General features: G+C 45.7%; 2 protein-coding genes across 4 annotated transcripts in view; both read left to right on the top strand.

Annotated features, from left to right (window-relative positions):
• Positions 1 to 1,907: 1,907 nt before the first annotated feature.
• LOC134457646 (guanylin-like) lies at positions 1,908 to 3,514 on the top strand. The gene is made up of 3 exons (XM_063209648.1): positions 1,908 to 1,979; positions 2,250 to 2,439; positions 3,109 to 3,514. Exons 1-3 carry the CDS (start codon positions 1,908 to 1,910, stop codon positions 3,171 to 3,173), a joined length of 327 nt encoding a protein of 108 aa, XP_063065718.1. The 3' UTR covers positions 3,174 to 3,514.
• A 2,199-nt stretch (positions 3,515 to 5,713) lies between these two features.
• eif4g3b (eukaryotic translation initiation factor 4 gamma, 3b) overlaps positions 5,714 to 18,779 on the top strand; it is a 90,050-nt gene continuing 76,984 nt past the window's right edge. For 2 of the 3 annotated variants that reach the window (XM_063208413.1, XM_063208411.1), the window contains exons 1-2: positions 5,715 to 6,314; positions 13,079 to 13,178. In XM_063208413.1, the coding sequence (XP_063064483.1) occupies positions 6,154 to 6,314; positions 13,079 to 13,178 (261 nt within the window). In that variant the 5' untranslated portion in view covers positions 5,715 to 6,153. Of the gene's footprint in view, positions 6,315 to 13,078; positions 13,179 to 18,779 lie in introns of all 3 variants that reach the window. The other variant, XM_063208412.1, reaches the window with a different exon arrangement.

The following is an 18,779-nucleotide window of genomic DNA, read 5'->3' as shown; positions in this document are numbered from 1 at the left end:
GCACGCACGCACGCACACACACACACACGCACACACACACACAAATGTATTATAACTGAACTATAATGTATGTAATAATAAAAGAAGAAATGTCATGCCATCAGAACAGTTTTGTGTCTTTTCATATGATTTTCTCTGTGGTTTATCGATAAAGATGGCTGAATATCAGAAATAGCAGTAATACATGGTGCAACACTTTAAAAGCACTCTACTTTTAAATTCTTAGAAAAACTTTTCACACATTTTTAAATATTTTCGGCCATTGCCATGGCAGATTAAAGCCTGCAAAGTGAGTTTGCTATGTCTACAAAAGTCCAATCTGACGGTGATGAATATGTTGGCCCTATTGACATGCGCTGGCCTAGCTGCATATTGGCTGCGTTTGACACTCACAACCCAGCTCAGAAAGGCCGAGGTCAAGTCAATCTGTCTTCGTTATCAGCTGCTATCGCTCTCTTCCAGGGTTGGACTGGTAGTCTGGCACACAGGGCATTTTCCCAGTGGGCCGACTGTCCTCTGGGGCCAGCGCTCTTAGGTATTTTGATCGGCCCACTATTAAGAGGGGTCAGCCCATTGGTTCATATTCAGACTGTAGAGGACTGTAGACTGTAGACTTGTCTGAGGGGACGGGGGAAGCCTAAATGCCCAGGCTGGTTTTTTTTTAAATCCCAGTCCAGTCCTGCTCTCTTCAAAGGGGAAAGCATATTTCTCTTTACCTAGGAAATCCATCAAGAAGAGCCGCATGTTATTTAAGGTGCACCTAACAGGCTTAAATCATCAGTAATTGGATTGCATGTATGTCTTTCCACTGCTGCATGCTGTGGTGTTCAATAATTCAAAATGAAAGACTTACAGATAACCACAGTTGACAGACTATACAGCAAGCGACATTCTGATATATTACCTTTCAGCACATTATCTATAGTTTTATGAAAACAAGACCTGTCCTCTTGGTGTTTTCATTTACCCCAGGAGAGAGAGGTAGGGCAATTGAGTTAAGTTAAAAATAAGGTAGAATTTCAATTGCACTTTTGAAGAAGTGGACTCTAGAAACCAGTTTTTGCACAAAAAACACAAGTAAATATTAACATAGCGTGACATTTGACATTAGAGGACTTGAAAGGTCTTGTCCAGACAACTTAGGAAGACTTCTAATCCCTTCTTAGCGGCTTTACCTTGCGTCCCTCAAAAGACAGCATTCTAATCCCCATGGCGGCTATGGGGAAATGATCATCTATTTCTTTCACCTCGGAGCATGTTTAGCCAACACAAAATATCAGTAATGAAAGGAAGCAATATACTTCTAATGAGGGCTTTGGGTGACAAGTTTTTTAGTTAAGTTGTAAAAAATCACAATGAAGCCATGCATTGGAGTTACATGGTAGTTACAAATGTAGCTGATGTATCTTAGTTTTTTTCTTTTGAAAGTGTTTATTTGAAGTAAATCGTATAGCATTAAATGAATTAATGTGGCCTGAATTTGAAGCATTCAGAAAAAAACAGACATTGATTCAAAGGGAGAAACAGAATAATTAAACACAGTCTATCACTTTTAAGGCGTACTGATCCACACGTGCCAATCTGACCTTTCAACAGGATGTTTAAATTGATTAATAGCCAGTAGGCCTTTATAATCGAACCACCTTCAGTGTTGTCTTTGTATGGGGGCACAGACAGTCTATATGCTTGCCATTATGTTGTAAATTAGGTTTAATAATCATTAACCAGGCAAACCTTTACTCAGGCCCAGTGGAGCCAATCATATGTTCATATCCCATTCAGATATTAGGGAGGAGGTCAAACCCTTTAAAAGCACCGAGACGAGGTGTGGTAAACCAAATCACCACATCACGAGTCAGGAACGCAGCACAGATAGCAACCATCCAGACAAAGGACGTCAGACCAACATGAAGACTCTAATACCTCTTGCTCTGGTCTTCTTGGCTCTCTACCAGGCAGCTGAAAGTGTAGTGGTTCAGGTAAGTTCTGGGTCGACCAGGTGAATCACTCTTCCATTTATTAATAATGCTGTGATCACATCACATTTTGTACTGCATTGCATTGCACATCCACTTTTTCTATACCTGCTTTTTTCTGAGGAAGACGTCTAATTTCTACCTTTCCTCACCTTTTTGGGGGGACTTTTTCGGCACAAATTGTTTCATTGTTTATAAATGAAAAACTCTGAGCGTGTGACAGTTAAACGTCTTGTACGTATCTTGTATTTTCTTATTTGTGTCGTAATTCAGGAGGGCGAGTTCTCCTTCCCCTTGGAAGATGTGAAGAAACTGAAGGATTTCCTGGACAGTGATGCAACCATGAAGCAGAACCGCGTTGCCCTGGGCAACCCCAAAGCCATGTGTACCCAGCCGGGCTTCCCCCAGGAGCTCCAGCCAGTGTGCCAGAGCAAAGACGCCAACGCCTCTCTCCTCAGACTGGGTAAGATACGATACAGTATGTGATAGCGCTTTATTGTCAGTTTGAACTGAAAATCATTTTGCATCCCTGAGCCAGACTCGTTTAAGACAGGACATACACATAGCATCACAAGACTACCTGTATTGCACATGTGCCATGCACGTGAATCATAAGCACTATTGACCTGGGACTACCATGGTGTACCTCTTTATAGGAAAATTCCTGCATGCAGTTGGTCACATTATCCTTGACCTCCCAGTACCTGATGACAGAACTACAACTTTTGGGATGACATTTTGAACATGTTTTAAACAACGTAAACAAACCCATGGCCCCATTAGAATGGCCAGGATTATCTAAAGGGATGAACAAAACCAATGCAGCTTCTCGTCAGGCAATAACAGTAGGCCACGCTGAAATTGTAAGGAAATGTCCTTTATCAGTACCAACTCACGGGAGGATCTATTTTTGTATTGATTTGTTTTTATCAACAGAAGTAATTTAAGTGTTCAAAGTGCAGTGACTATCATCCATTGCTTATCTTCTGAATATGACGACGTGTGCTCTACACCCACACCACTCCACCAGTCAGAAGGGAGATCAATGTGGGGTGGGTGGGGGTGGCAATGTATTAAGATAATAGCAACTGTTGAAGTGTGATCTCATAACTTTTATCACGTTTGTCGACAGCGCTGGTCACTTTCCAAATGGACTCCTGCGAGATTTGTGCTTACGTCGCTTGCACCGGCTGCTAAGAAACTGAAGTTGGACCGAGATCAACACATGGCCTCATCATCTCAAGCGGCCATTCTTATTATCAAACTGCAGAGAGTTCGCATAGCAATTGCTTGTTGATTTCAGTTTTCTCCGGTCTGAATTACTTGTCTGTAGTGACTTACTATTTTTTCTTATACGTAGTGTGCTGAAGTAAGTGTACTCAAGTTCAAGTATGTTGTATCAGGGTTTTCTTGCATACTTCTCAGAGAAGTAAAAGTAAAGGTTTAGATATTTGTGTGTCTGTATTTTATGGCCTACTGTGTACCTCTATACATGTTTGTAAATATGTGAAACCTGCTATTTTAGATTATATTTTCTATCAGTGTAGTTGTATGTAGTTTTCCTTTGCATTAATAAAACTAAGCAAACTTAAAATGGTTTTGTCTTTAATTCAGGGGTGTCAAAGTCATTTTGGTTCAGGGGCCGCATACAACCCATGTGACCTCATGCGGGCCGCATTATTAACATATTAACACAAAAAAAACTTATACCAGAGGCTTAGTTTTCAGTACTACTATTCAACACATTTTAAACGTGTGTTGAATATGTAGAAAGTACACCCGTCTCCAAAAGAGTTGTCGCCTATCCATCTGTTTGGAATAACAGCTAATAACCTGACTTTCAATTAATCACTTGGCTTCAGAAGTCACTCATATGAAAGCTACAACCCTCCCGAATGAAAATGTATGTACAAAAATAAATTTCATGCACCAAAGAAAGATTGACCCTTTAATGAACACAGACAGGGCAGATTTTCACGAGACAAAAGTTTTGTCGGCTATCGAACATAATGTGAAAATGAGCAGATAAGTCACTTCAAAAGTCTTCAAATACGCAGATCGGGTGTCATACTTTATCACTGATTCACTCACACCTCTCCAGAAAATCAACTTTGGCCTTAGGTGTATGTTTAGGGTCATTGTAATCATGGAAAGCAATGGAGTTCAATGAGAAATGGTGACATATTGGCTATTCATAGAGCAATACATTTTTAACTTCATGATGTAATCAATGATAAAAGCCCTCACACACCAGCAGCATGCATGCAGCTCCACATAAAAGCTGTATTCCTACCATGTTTGACTTTAGGCACCATGTATTTTTTCCAACTTCTTCACCTTTAACAGCAAAGAAGTCTCTCCCACTGTCCTGTCTCAAAAAATGAAGGCTAATGGGACTCATACTCTGAAATCAAGATCCCAAGATCAACCATTTTAGAACTGATAGCATCAAAACTGTATGGTGTTGGAGATGAAGAATATGAAAAAAGAGAAATGGTGCCTAAAGTGAAACATGGTTTACGGATACAGCTCTTATGAGGAGCTGCATGCATGCTGCAGGTGTTTGAGGGCTTTTATCATTGATTAAATCATGAAGTTAAACATGTATTGCTCTACGAATAGCGAATATGTCACCATCTCTCATTGATCTTCATTGTTTTTCATTGTGTTGCTTTCCATGATTACAATGAGCCTAAACATACACCTAAGGCCAAAGTTGATTTTCTGGATAGGTGAGAGTGATTCAGTGATTAAGTATGACACCCGATCTGCGTATTTGAAGTGCTTTGAAGTGACTTATCTGCTCATTTTCACATTATGTTCGATAGGCGACAAAACTTTTGTCTTGTGAAAATCTGCCCTGTCTGTGTTCAATAAAGGGTCAATCTTTCTTTGGTGCATGATTTTTTTGTTTTAACATTCAGGCCTCAGGTGGGCCGGATGCAGCCAGCGGGTCGTATGTGTGACACCCCTGCTTTAATTGCATTGCATGAGACCAAAATCAGCGTAATACTGTGCTTCAACTTGATAAAGAGCATCATAGGGCTTTTCTGAACATGTCCATGTGTGTGTGCATGCATGCATGTGTGTGTGTGTGTGTACTTCAAAAAGTAGCCTATATCACTCCTATATAAGTCACTCACTGTCCCTCTGTACCCACTAACGTAACACATGCCCTTTTTGTATAAGTGACTTGAGTATAAGTCAATAATTTCCCATATATTCACAAATGTCTTGTGTTACCAGTAAGACCTTTATTACGTATTTATATAATTGTAAACAGGCCCTTGATTTTGCTTACAGCCTACAGACCGTAATAAGGACCACAGATAGCCTACAGGTGTGATGCCACTGATGTTTTAATGTGCATTTCCGTGCAGATGTGCTGTAAAAAAAATAGGCAGGCAACATAATAAATAAGATTTGTGTGCTTGCAAAATCATTATTATAACACTAGTAAAGCCAATTTCCTAATCATTAGGCAATAGTTTTACTAGTAGGCTATAATAATATTTTTAGGCCTTACATCTTACCTCAGCAACACTTTCAGCGCCTCTTTCAAGAATCACGCTGGTGTGCCTCTTCAATGGCCAGTAGGGGTCCCCCTTCCTTTACTTTCGTTGATCCTAGTTCTAGTTCTAGACAGCATTCAGCCTGCCGTGCACCACAGCTTGGGGTCACATGCGTTCGTATCCCGAGCTTTTCCGACGCTGTCCGACATTCTACGAAAGGTCCGTCCTGTCGGACTGCTGGAGGCGGCCACAGCGCCATGTTGAACGAAATCTCACTCCACAGTGAAAAGGGGCTCATAAAATAGCATTCGGGGAAAACGCTTCTATCCCGTTTTCATAGAGGAAACCGCCAAGACTACCCTGGCAAAGGGAAACGAACTGGATCCTCGGGAACCCCGGCCGGGGAGGGGGAACAGCCCCCTACCATCCGAAATGAAGATAAACCACAATAATCGCTAGCTAGCTAGCATTGCTCGCTAAACTATAGCTAAGCTAGTTTTCAAGGCTTTTCTACCCCATTTAGCCACCGGCAACCTGCTTGTACAAGAAAAGGCCCGGCATTGGCGCAACTCGCTAGCTAGTTTTTATGCGTATTATTTTTTAACTAGACAAGTAACTAGTTAGCTATTTATTACTGTATATATTTTATTTTGCAACGTTTTGCAATGAGTTTGCCGCCGAAAGCGGTACCGAAATCAGCTGCTGCTGTAGGAAGTGGACCTGGAACCGGGCCGTCTCCCTCGAGTCAGCTGCGGGCTACCCTGACCACCGTACCGCTCACAGGGCCCCCAGTCGCTCAGCAGCCGCCTGCAGTACCACCGACGCAGTATCCTTAAATGACAACACCTCTGTCGCTAGTGCCAATGGAGAAGCTGTCCTTTTCACTTTTCGGACGCCGAATAAGAAGGATAACTCGCAGGATTAAAGGGAAGTGTTTGAACTGATAAGTGTTGGGCTTGTATTAGTTAGCCAGAAAGCTACGCTAGCTGCGATGCCTTGCCAAAGTCCATGTCCTTTACGTAGGCAAACAGATCTTTGTGTGAACATTCGTAAACTCAGCAAGAGTGGAAACCCTTGCATGGAGCTGTCAAATTTGACTAACTTCAAAAAATATGTCGTAATATGCCCTTCGTTGTGGAAGGAAGCTTAGCTCGCTGTCAATAGATAAGGGTGTAGTAGCAGCGATATGTCTTCTCGGAAAACACTTTTATGGGAAGTTGTATTTAAATTTTCCATACAGAAATGAACATTATATTGCAGTCAAAAAACTTAACTGCAGGGCAGCGTTAAAAAAGAAGCTGGGCGGATTTGCGGCTTTCACTTCGGTCTACGTGGAGTCTGTCATTGAAGCTTGATTAGCCGGCTGCCAATCATTTCGGTGGAAATCCACCTTGCTTTAACATCCATGCTAGCCATCCCAGGCGTTCAGTGGTTACAGATTGTTTCGTTATTTGGCTGCACATTGATACTCGAGAAACCAAGGATACAGGAAAGATACATTGTATATTCTGTTGGGAGTAGCTACGCGGACTAGGGTCCATATTTTGAAACAAGGCACTGACTGGTAGCAGTTAGTGCATTTCGCCGGGTCGGAATGTCGGGTACTCCCTCCCAGCGCATTATTATCCCATCCTCCCCCACCTCCTGCGTTTAACTGATGTTGACTGCCTGGGACTCCTGTCATTGCAATGCATAGCTATGTGTATTCTATTTCTTTTAAGTAAGTGACGCATGCATAAGCATCCCGGGATATTGAAGTCATGACATTAAGTTGTACAGAATTGCAGGCTGTGTGCAGCAGCAGCACCATTTACGCAAGATATCAATGAAGTGGCAGATTTTCCAAGTGTGCAATGCAGGCAAATTTACTGAAGCGGCTGTGAATGCGACATGTTTGCCAATTCACTGTTTGCCCAGACAATTGTGAATATTTACAGCTACAGTTTAGGTAATCCTGCAGTTGTCCTTTGTGGTCCTCTCTGTTATCAAGCAGTTATTTTAAAGGCCTAAAAAAGACCTGAAACCAGGTACTATCCTGAATCTGTTTTAATTATTCACCACCGTCTCATGTAAACTGAACTGATGCAGTTACATGGAGGTGGGAAAGGTGGCCGGCATACCCTTAATCTGCAATGCATATGGCTCCCTTTCAAGAACACGATAAATCCCTATCCCAGATCAAATTGCATTCAACAGGAACTGAATTCAACTTAGATAGAAGCTGATAGTAGTGATGAACTTAGAGGTTTATAGATTTGACTAGCAGATGAGTGGTGGTATTTTTGTCCTTGGGCATGTTTGTGTGATTCTATTGACCCTAGTCAGTGAAGGTTGAGAATCTGCTTAAAAACTCGAGAGGAGCAGACGTGCATTTTGAAATCTTAGAATCGTTCTGACAAGTCTACAAGTCTACTACGTGAGTGAGTCTACTACGTGTGTGTGTGCATGTGTGAGGTCTCCACCACCATCTGATATTCTATTAGGAATGAACATGTATATCTGGCTCATAGGTGCTTATGAACATGTGCCCATCACATACACTGCTGCTGTGTGCGTAGTTGCTCTGTTTCCCTTGGAAAGGGCCACGCATTCCACAGAGTAGAGGAAAGAAGCTCATCAGCCCAATTGAAGTAATACGATATTGACCCCTAGAGTCGTAGCCTTTTGCCATTTAGCCACTGTCAACTTATCTACGTAGTGTACTCTGGCTTAATGATTTTAGAACTCCCTTAATGGGTGGTACCAAACACTGGTTGTTGTAGTATGACACTTGGCTTGTGGTTGGTGTAAGGAGGGACGTTCAAGTCAAGTGAGATGAGGAGGTGTCAACTCCACATATATTATTCATTCACTCGGCAGCAGATGCGTTTATCCACAGACGTTTACGGTGTTGGGGCGGGTGTGACGTAGGTGTTCCTGCAGTTTGTCCCCCTTTCGGCGCGAATCTGCCACCTCGTCAACTACATGGGCAGTCATGGGTGAGCGGTTAGGGCGTCAGACTTGCATCCCAGAGGTTGCCGGTTCGACTCCCAACCCGCCAGGTTGGTGGGGGGAGTAATCAACCAGTGCTCTCCCCCATCCTCCTCCATGACTGAGGTACCCTGAGCATGATACCGTCCCACCGCACTGCTCCCCATGGGGCGCCACTGAGGGCTGCCCCCTTGCACGGGTGAGGCATAAATGAAATTTCGTTGTGTGCAGTGTGCAGTGTTCACTTGTGTGCTGTGGAGTGCTGTGTCACAATGACAATGGGAGTTGGAGTTTCCCAATGGGCTTTCACTTTCACTTTCACTTTACATCGGTTTGGCAATGGGAGACACAGTACGAGCCCGCTGAGCTAAAGGGCCGGTCCGATAGCCCAACACTACTGCACTGTATTGAGGCTTCGGGAGGGAGGTTTTACTAGCGTTCCACGCCGAACTCTGCTACGTAGTTGGCCTCCGTTACACTCTCCCCCCTAAACCTCACTCCCATCCGGGTCACGGCACCACTGTGACAGAGGTGTTCCTGCACAGTTCGTCCCCCTCGGGACCCGAACTTGCCACCTCATCAACGTTCCATGCCAAACTCTGCTAGTTGGCCTCCGTTACACGGGGGTCACATTAATCAGTGGTATGTTTACTGCGTGCTCTTTGTATTTCTTGGCAGTACACGACAGTAGTTCAATTACATCATTGAGAGTTCATCATCATGAAGAGTTTCCAGTCCTGAACTTACTGTAGTCATATGAATTTGACTTTTTTGGGGGGCTTCTGTTGGGTTTAAGTTATTTGGTCTTTCTTTGGCTGCTGTACTATGGATTGCTATCAGTTGCTTAGCTTAGCTTCTAGGGACATATAAGACTAGCTGTTAGTATGGCCAGTTGTGTGTGTGTGTGTGTGTGTGTGTGTGTGTGTGTGTGTGTGTGTGTGTGTGTGTGTGTGTGTGTGTGTGTGTGTGTGTGTGTGTGTGTGTGTGTGTGTGTGTGTGTGTGTGTGTGTGTGTGTGTGTGTGTGTGTGTCCTCTTTCTGCCTCAGTGGTGGGCTACTGTGTGTGTGTGTGTGTGTGTGTGCGCGCGCGTGTGTGTGTGTGTTTGTGTGTGCTTGCACAAGACAAAGACCTGGCCTCTTTGCATGCAGAGCTGAGATTCTGGACACGGTCCTTTGCCGATTGCCACCCTTCAGTGTCCGGGACCACCAGCACTGAAACCTTCTGCTCAGCTCAGTTCAGATCAGATTTGAGCTTGTGCTTCTGAGTCCCTGGACTAAACATCGTGCAAGTGGCAGCATAAGGAGCTGCTGCAAACATAGCAAGTTTCATAACCACACGGTTTGTCTGTCTCCCTCTGAGACGTCAAAGCAAAGTGTATTTTTCCTCCATTCATAGTCATTGAGTGTCCATTCCGTTTTGCGCTGCAATTAATTTCACTCCTTTCTTCACTAGGGCTGTAACGATATTGTATCGAACCGAGAAATCGTGATACTCAGAGTCACGATACTGTATCGTGATACAAGGAGGCAGTATCGTGATACGCCCTTTCGAAGTTTTGTTACCCATTAGAAACAAAAAACATAAAACAACCTTATGATTTGATGTGATAGTGTTTCCAAGCTTCAATGGAGATACATTTCAGAAATCGTGAGGTGTATCGAACCGTTGTTTAAAAATCATGATACGAACCGAATCGTGAGTTGAGTGTATCTTTACAGCCCTATTCTTCACACATCTCGAGCAAGGTACTACTGCACTGAAGTGCATATGGATGCACTTGGGCTTGCCTGTATTGGTCAACTTAAATGGTGCATTGGTGTGGAAAGCCACACATTTTCTCTCTCTCTCTCTCTCTCTCTCTCTCTCTCTCTCTCTCTCTCTCTCTCTCTCTCTCTCTCTCTCAGGAAAATGATATCCTCTGGTCTGCATCTGATCTTGCTTCTTGTTGCTATTCTGTGATGCCACAGCCTGGCCTGGTGTGGATAGACGTAATTTACTCATAGACACACTGTGCTCCTCAGAGGACTAAGCAGGTCTGAACCATTTACCTATACACCAATCTTGAAAGAGAGAGAGCAAGAGCGTGAGTGAGTGAGTGAGTGAGTGAGTGAGTGAGTGAGTGAGTGAGTGAGTGAGAGAGAGAGAGAGTGATGGGTGGGGAGATAGACACAGGGGGTGGAGTGTAGAGTGTACGAGTGTAGAGTCATAGCTCAGCAACCTGTGCTAAAATAAATGCAAATCCTAAATCCAATAATCTTGGCTTTTATTTCTGGCAGTGGTCCAGGCTCCATGCTTAGCAGTGCCGTGTGTACTTCTCCTCAGCCTCCCTGGAGCATTCCCAATCCCTTACCCTTCCCTGCACTTCCCGGCCGCTCCATTCCCTGGGAGACAGGAATGCCTGTCCCACCAGGAAGAAAGGGAGAGCACTGAAGGCCGAGGGCCTATCAGAACAATGGTCCAGTTGTGAGGGTTCTGTGGCCGGGTGGTTGGGCGGCCGGCTGCATGGTTTGTTGGTTGGTTGCTACAGGCTGGTAGTGAGGGTGGAGGTGGACAGCCCAGCCCAGCCCAGCCCAGCCCAGCCCTGTCTCCTCCAGTCCAGCCCAGCCCAGCCCAGCCCAGCCCTGTCTCCTCCAGTCCAGCCCAGCCCAGTCAGGTCCACCCTTCTATGGAAGAACCTGCTGGAAATCAGTTTGTACTGAGGCTCCTTTTTGTGACTTTACTACTGTCCTTAGTAATATGAATGAATGAATGAATGAGTCATTGAACGACATGGTAGAGGCATGTCCTATTCCCCTTCCTCAGCAAGCCCCTCTTCTCTGTTGGGGCACAGTCGGCCTGCCAATGCCATACCTAAAATACTGTAGCAGGGCATATGGGCCGAGGGCACGAGTCATGTCACTGTCACTTCTTTGTTTTAAGTATTTTTTGGGGGTCTTTTCATGTTTATTCTTGACAGGACAGTGAAGCACAGACAGGAAACGGGTGGTGGGGGGAGAGAGAGACGGGGGAGGATTGGGAAATGACCTTGGTTGGGCTTTGTCACTGTCACTCTTAAATCACTTCATTCACCTGCCAGTTGACTTGAACTCTCGTGACGTCTATTCTTTTTGCACCCAGATTCCAGATTCATAATTTGGAAGTGGTCTCACTGATAGAACAGCGGAAGGCTTGGATGATGATCAAACCAGTTACTGTTGCTTCAGCTCAGACACTCCTTAGGCACTGTGTGTGTTTGTGAGAGAGTCTTAATTAATTACATTAATTCGTGAATTAGAGGTGGTGGGTGCGGCAGAGGAGGAAAAGAGCGATGCCATATTGCAGTATACTTTGGCAGAGAGTAACAGTAGCAGCAGCAGCAGCAGCGGACCTAGTGTTGTTTGCTGTGGTGGTGATGGTGTGTGTGTGTGTGTGTGTGTGTGTGTGTGTGTGTGTGTGTGTGTGTGTGTGTGTGTGTGTGTGTGTGTGTGTGTGTGTGTGTGTGTGTGTGTGTGTGTGTAAATGGGAGCAGGCATGCCTTGACAACCCTGTGAATTCCTGTCCACTCAGCACAGCACAATACACACTGCCCCTCCCTCCTTTCTTCATCCCTGCTTTGGCACTTTTGGTCTGTTATGGTCTTTTTTTGTCTTCCTTTCTTCTTAGGGTCAGGAAAAAAAACAAAAACGTGCTCAGAACCAGCTCGAGCGAGCGAGTGAGTGTGCACATAGGAGGGGTGGATAGAACCACAGATAGAATAAAATGTGTGTGTGTGTGTGTGTGTGTGCGCGCGTGTGCGTGTGTGCGCGCGTGCGTTCGTGTTCATAGAGATTGATTGTAGCACACACTGGGTCTGTCTGTGGGTGGGGTGTCGAGGGAGCTGAGCCATTGTAGGGATGAGTGACCAAGGAGGAGGAAAGTCCAGGTGGAAAATGTGTCAGTGGGGGAGTGGAGTGGAGTGGGGAGAAAAGGCGAAAAGTTTCCATTTTTGCTCCCCGGCCTGGCCGGCCTGCTGTGTTTATGCCTGTACAGTTACAGTACAACCAGCGTTTCCGACCTTCTCCCGTGCTTTGTTTGCCCAGGGAGATAGACTGGACCACTGCTGTTGGGTTACCTAGCCACTTCCAAACAGTGGCATTAAGGCACGGAAGGGTTGTACTGCAGTGAATTGTTTAATGTTTGACACAATGTTACATGTTGGAGAAAAATTATACTCCTAACAAGAATTTTTATTTCAAGAAATGTTAAAATGTTGCTCATCTACTTGAGAAACCAGCTCTGCATTTTATAGAAGAAATACATTTAGTTTTATGATTGTACTTAAATTATCTCCGTTTTAAATTGTCTGCTTAATAAATTAAGATTAGAGATTTCAATTTCTCAAGTACTAGAACTAGGAGAAGAAGTCTACATGCTATGTGAATTCATGTACATGTAGTTCATACAGGAAATTGATGGATTGATAGATATAGTATGTGTGTGTAATTAAACTATATAGCTAGATAGAATGTGTGTGGAGCTACAGTAGACTATAGATAGACTGTGTATGTATATTTCTATGTATATGGTTGTCCTGTTTGTTTGTGTGTTTTGTGTTCTCTTCCCACCTTGTTGACATTTGACCTTAAATGAGTTCCGCTCCAGAGTTTTCCTTAATGCGTTGCACCCTAGGATCCCAAGAGTTCAGCCACCGCTAGACGACAGAATCTTCCCCACACAGCCAGGAGTCGCTGCCGTGTACAGCGTGAGTATTTTATTTACTCCAGCTGCTTTATTCAGCCTACTGATGTGTTTTTTTTTTGCTAAGTAGTTGTGTGTGTGTGTGTGTGTGTGTGTGTGTGTGTGTGTGTGTGTGTGTGTGTGTGTGTGTGTGTGTGTGTGTGTGTGTGTGTGTGTGTGTGTGTGTGTGTGTGTGTGTGTGTGTGTGTGTGTGTGTGTGTGTGTACCACACAGCGTAAGTATTTTCATTACTCTAGCTACTTTATTCAACCATACTGATGTGTTTTTTTGCTAACACTTTATTTAGGTTTCACCATCATGCTGGCCACCGATAGTGGCCTAACTCTCTGTATAAGTTACTAAGTAGATGTGAGTTAAGTAGAATCAATTATTTGTTTGACAATTTTGTTGTTGTTAATATAGCCTTTATTATTGATTGTAATAAGGACCTAGTAGGCCTTTGATTTTGCTTAACACATGTTTTATAAATGGCCTATACAGACAGCGACCGCATAGATATTTGTACATACAGAGGGGAATTGCATTGACACCTTTTTTTTCTACTCTCTGTAGCATATGAATGCATTTGCCTATTCCACTGTACTCACAGAGACCATTCTTAATTTTTGTGTTTCTGAAATTCGAATGCAATTTTGGCTTGTCATCATGGTGAATTGTACACAAACCATTTGCAGGGGACTGACTACAACACTCCCATTTCCTCTTGTCTGCTTCCGCCTCTCTGTGCTCAGCTTATGTGCCTTCAATCACCCTTTTCTTTTTTATGAAGGAGGGCTTAGTAGAGGTGCGTGCGTGCGTGCGTGCGTGTGTGTGTGTGTGTGTGTGTTTCTGCGTGTGTCTGCGTGTGTCTGCGTGTGTCTGCGTGTGTGTGTGTGCGTGTGTGTGTGTGTGTGTGTGTGTTTCTGCGTGTGTCTGCGTGTGTGTGTGTGTGTGTGTTGAGAGAGCGGGACACACCTCCCCAGCAATATTTCCCAGCTCGTCCTAAGGAGAGCCCAAGGCATGCCCCTCCATGGGACCCAAGAAAGAAAAAAGCAAAAACAAATGTGTCTTTTTTCAATCTTGTGCCCCATGTAGGGGCATGACTTAGGAGCTCTATGGAGCATTTGGGGACAGTACAGTTTCCCTCTGTTGTCCTCAGGAGCTCCTTGCTAATTCAAGCACAAATATTTCACTCATTGAGCGCAATTGCATGCAAGGAATATTCCATTCCATTTTAAATGGAATTTTTGGCAGTATTCGATTTGCACTTGAGTCACATAAATTTCTTATTTGTTCTGAATGTGGACGTTTTTCGGGAATATTCCGGTTGCAGGGCGCTGTTCCACACCGTAAAACCGAATGAACCGAATGTTCTACACCAGTGGTGCTCAAACTTTTCGTGTCAGGTACCACCTGAGAAAATATTGAGCTTTCCGAGTACCACCTTGACAACCAACATCATAATATACTGCAGCAAACTGTTCAGCCATCAAAATATGCACCAAAAATTGAAGTCCCAGAGACCTCAAGTGCCACTAGTGGTACGCGGACCACAGTTTGAGCACCACCGTTCTAGACCTTGACTTAAACTGAATGCTGACGATATTTCGTTTTGAAAACGGAACCCTCTCTGTGCATTTTTAATGAGACTTCCATTTGTTTCGTTTATTTGCACTGAATGGCTACATATACTAATATGACTATGTGAAATCAACAACCGGTTAATAAGTCGACAAGATCTCTACCCATCTGTGCAGCTGCGGTAATGTGATCTAGCAGTATTGACCCAGTCGGCACCTCTGGCCCGCCCATACAACTGCATGTTTTCCCCTCCGAATGCTCCACCCGTGGTCGTGCGGTGCCAATCACTGTCAGTCATTAGGCATTTTAATTAGCCACTACATACAGCGGGTGGAGCAAACGTGGGGGAAAGCATACAATATCATGGGAGGGCCCAGAGGAGCCGACCGGGTCAATAGAAGTGAGTGTGGAGTCCGTAGCATTCATTCGCTGAGGCTATGGATGTTGTGGTGTGTAGGAAGCGGATGAGGATGAAGAGCAGGGGGAAATAGAGGGAGGTGGGAGGGCTGGGCTGGGCTGGGCCGGGCTGGGCCTGGCTCTCTAGCTGTTTGTTTTGTTTTGTTTTGTGTTGTTTTTGGCCTTTTCTTTTTTCCCCTCCCCTTCCCCCTGCCTTTCTTTGATTGCTGAGTTGGTCTTTTCGTGCCCCGGTGGCGGTTTCCTGTAATGTGTGGTTAAAATGCTCCCACGCCGCCATACACTCACACTCACACTCACACTCACACACACACTCACACTCACACTCACACTCACACTCACACTCACACTCACACTCACACTCACACTCACACTCACACTCACACCTCAACTCCAAACAGGCATAAATAGAAACACACATGCAAACACCACACACACACACACACACACACACACACACACACACACACACACACACACACACACACACACACACACACACACACACACACAGGCCACCTCAACTCCAAACAGGCATAAATAGAAACACACACACACACACACACACACACACACACACACACACACACACACACACACACACACACACACACACACACACACACACACACACACACACACACACACACACACACACACACACACACACACACACGTTTCATATACAGATTAACACACTCCTGGCACCTACTGAGCCGCAGGTGTGATTCCCAGTGATCCCACCTGTCTTGATCAGGTTTGTACGTACAGGTTGCTGCCCTGCCCTGTACCTCACCACTGGCTCTGAGCAGTCAGATCCTGATCACACCTTCTCCAACATAACAGATTAACCTCTAGATGTGAGCAGCGATAACCTATAAACTCTTGGTGTTGGGAGAGAGAGATCAGCCGGCTGTTAGGATATTAATAAGGGAAGTGTACAACACAGAACAACACAGTGATGACTTATCCACCTCACACTCAACCTCCCTCTCTCCTCCTCTCCTCTCCTCTCCTCTCCTCTCTCTCCTCCTCCTCTCCTCTCCTCTCTCTCCTCCTCCTCTCCTCTCCTGTCCTCCCCTCTCCTCCTCCTCTCCTCTCCTCCTCTCTTCTCCTCACCCCACCCCCCCAACCCAACCCAACCCACAGTACAGCCAAGCCACATCTTATTTTCAACCCTCCTCTCCTCTCTTCCCCTCCTCCCCTCCCCTCCACACCACACCACACCACACAACCAACCTCCCCCCCCCCCCTTCGCTCTCTCCTCTCCTCCTTCAGTTCTTCTCCTCACCTCACCTCAACCCACCCCACACCACAGCACACACCTCTCTCCTCCTCTCCTCTCCTTTCCTCTCCTTTCCTCTCCTTTCCTCTCTGCTTTTGTCCTCTCCTCTCCTCTCCCCACACCACACCTAAGCCACAACTCATTCTCAACTCTCCTCTCTCCTCCCCTCCCCTCCTCTGCTCCCCTCTTCTCCTCACCCCAACCCACACCACACCACACCCAACCCCCTCTCTCCTTTGCTCTCTCCTTTGCTCTCTCCTCTCCCCACACCACAGCACACCACACCCAACACCCCCTTCTTCTCTCCTCTCCTCTCCTCCCCCCACCCCACACCCAAGCCACCCCCCCCCCCCCCCCCCCCCACACTCCTCTGAAAAGCTCCCAGGCTGACAGATAAAGCTGCGTAATCCAGCCAGATAAACACGACCCATCACAAGTGGGTCACCCTCCACCCAAGTTTGCCTGCCTCCACCTGCAATCCTGGTGTGCTAGCAGGGCGTGCCCAAGAGAGAGTTGGTGTAACACCCGAAAACAGAGAATTGCCTGTACACACCGACGACAAATAAGTGCATTCGTCTTTTGATGTAGTCTTGGTCTGTGTGCTCCACTTTGCAAGTGATTTTTATTGCTCCAGCAAGGAAATGCATCGCATCAAATAATAAGATATCGATATTGAATTGTATTGTCGTGGAGGCTGTGATTTACACCCCTAGTATGCAACTGAGAGGCGCAGGTGGTGGCCGGTTCTGTCCTCTCCCGGTCGAGCCCGGCACAGCCACAGGCACAGCCACAGGCACAGGCACAGGGGGGCAGGTTAATCTGCTTAGCAATGCTCTTCCTCTACAGCCTCCATTGCATGTACTGTACTGCCTCTCAACTGAGACGGGCTGAAGACCACACACCCTACTGTAGTTTTTTCCCCCCCTGAGAAAAGGTATCCTCGGGAAATATGAGGAAAGGGTCCACTGACCTGGAAAGTCCTGGTGTATAAAAAAATCACAAATAAAAAAGACGGCCCAAGAATTATTATTTTTTCCTTTACACCCTCTCCTCCTTCCACCACCGCCACCATCATTAGCAGTGGTAGTGCTTTAATGTGCACCCCTCTCGCCAACAGTGCCACAACCAGCTTTATTTTTAGCGCCAGCACCATGCTTGTTGCCTGTCTGCCAGCTTGCCTGTGCAGCCCGTGGCAGCCTCATCCTTACCCCACCACCATCATTGGCAGTGGCAGTCGTCGTGCTTTCCTGTGCACGTTTCTCACCAGTGCCACCACAACCAGCATTATTTTCAGCCTTATCACTGTGCCTGCCTGCTTGCCTGCCTCGCAGGCTGCCTTTGCACCTCATGTGCTCTTCCGCCTCCTCTTCCATCACCATCACGATTATCATCATTAAATATATACATTAAATGACACTAGTACACGCTTTTAAGCTTTCAAGCTTTTCAACTTAGAGTTATGTTGCAGCGTATTGTTTACAGCCCCTGGAGCTATTGGGAGGTTAGGTGCCTTTCTCAAGGGTAACTCAGCCATGGATTGGGAGATTTAGAGGTAACCGTAAGTCTCTAAAGGTCTCCTAACTCCTTTACTATTGCCATCAGCACCACCTCCTCCTCCTCCACCACCACCAACATCACCATCATCATAAGCAGCAGCAGCAGCAGTAGTAGTGCTTCCTTTTTTTTGTTTTACCATCACCACCTCCTCCTCCACCTTCTCCTCCACCACCTCCCCCACCATCATCATCAGCAAACCCAGCAGTAGCAGCAGTAGTAGTGCTTCCTTTTCCACCACCATCACCAGCACCAACTCCACCTCCTCCTTATCCTCCTCCACCATCACCATCAGCATCAATCCCAGCAGCAGCAGTAGTGCTTTCTTTCTTTAGTTTTACCACAAACACCACCTCCTCCTCCTCCTACTCCACCACCATCATCATCAGCAATCCCAGCAGCAGTAGTAGTGCTTCCTTTTTTTAGTTTTACCACCACCACCTCCTCCTCCTCCTCCTCCTCCTCCTCATCCATAATCATCTGTATTCCCAGCAGCAGTAGTAGTGCTTCCTTTTTTTTAGTTTTACCATCACTACCACCACCACCACCTCTTCCTCCTCCTCCTCCTCCTCCACCACTTTCATCATCAGCAATCCCAGTAGTAGCAGCAGTAGTAGCGCTTCCTTTTTTAGTTTTTCCACAAGCAGCACCACCTTGTCCTCCTCCTCCTCCTCCTCCTCCTCCTCCTCATCATCATCAGGAGTCCCACCAGCTCCAGCAGCCGTAGTGCTCCCCTGTCAGCTGTTGACTCTCCTCCTCCTCCTCGAGGGTCCGTCCGCAGCTCTCCCTTTG

The sequence above is a fragment of the Engraulis encrasicolus genome, chromosome 10, assembly GCF_034702125.1.
Source record: "Engraulis encrasicolus isolate BLACKSEA-1 chromosome 10, IST_EnEncr_1.0, whole genome shotgun sequence".
Classification (NCBI taxonomy): domain Eukaryota; kingdom Metazoa; phylum Chordata; class Actinopteri; order Clupeiformes; family Engraulidae; genus Engraulis; species Engraulis encrasicolus.
The sequence above is the reverse complement of the archived record's forward strand: the minus strand, read 5'-3'. Positions and strand labels throughout refer to the sequence as shown.

Excerpts from the sequence above, each read along its gene's own strand:
- LOC134457646 (XM_063209648.1), top strand. The coding sequence starts at position 1,908 with ATGAAGACTCTAATACCTCTTGCTCTGGTCTTCTTGGCTCTCTACCAG. Across the intron at positions 1,980-2,249 it reads CTGAAAGTGTAGTGGTTCAG|GAGGGCGAGTTCTCCTTCCC; the intron begins GTAAGTTCTGGG and ends GTCGTAATTCAG. Across the intron at positions 2,440-3,108 it reads CGCCTCTCTCCTCAGACTGG|CGCTGGTCACTTTCCAAATG; the intron begins GTAAGATACGAT and ends GTTTGTCGACAG.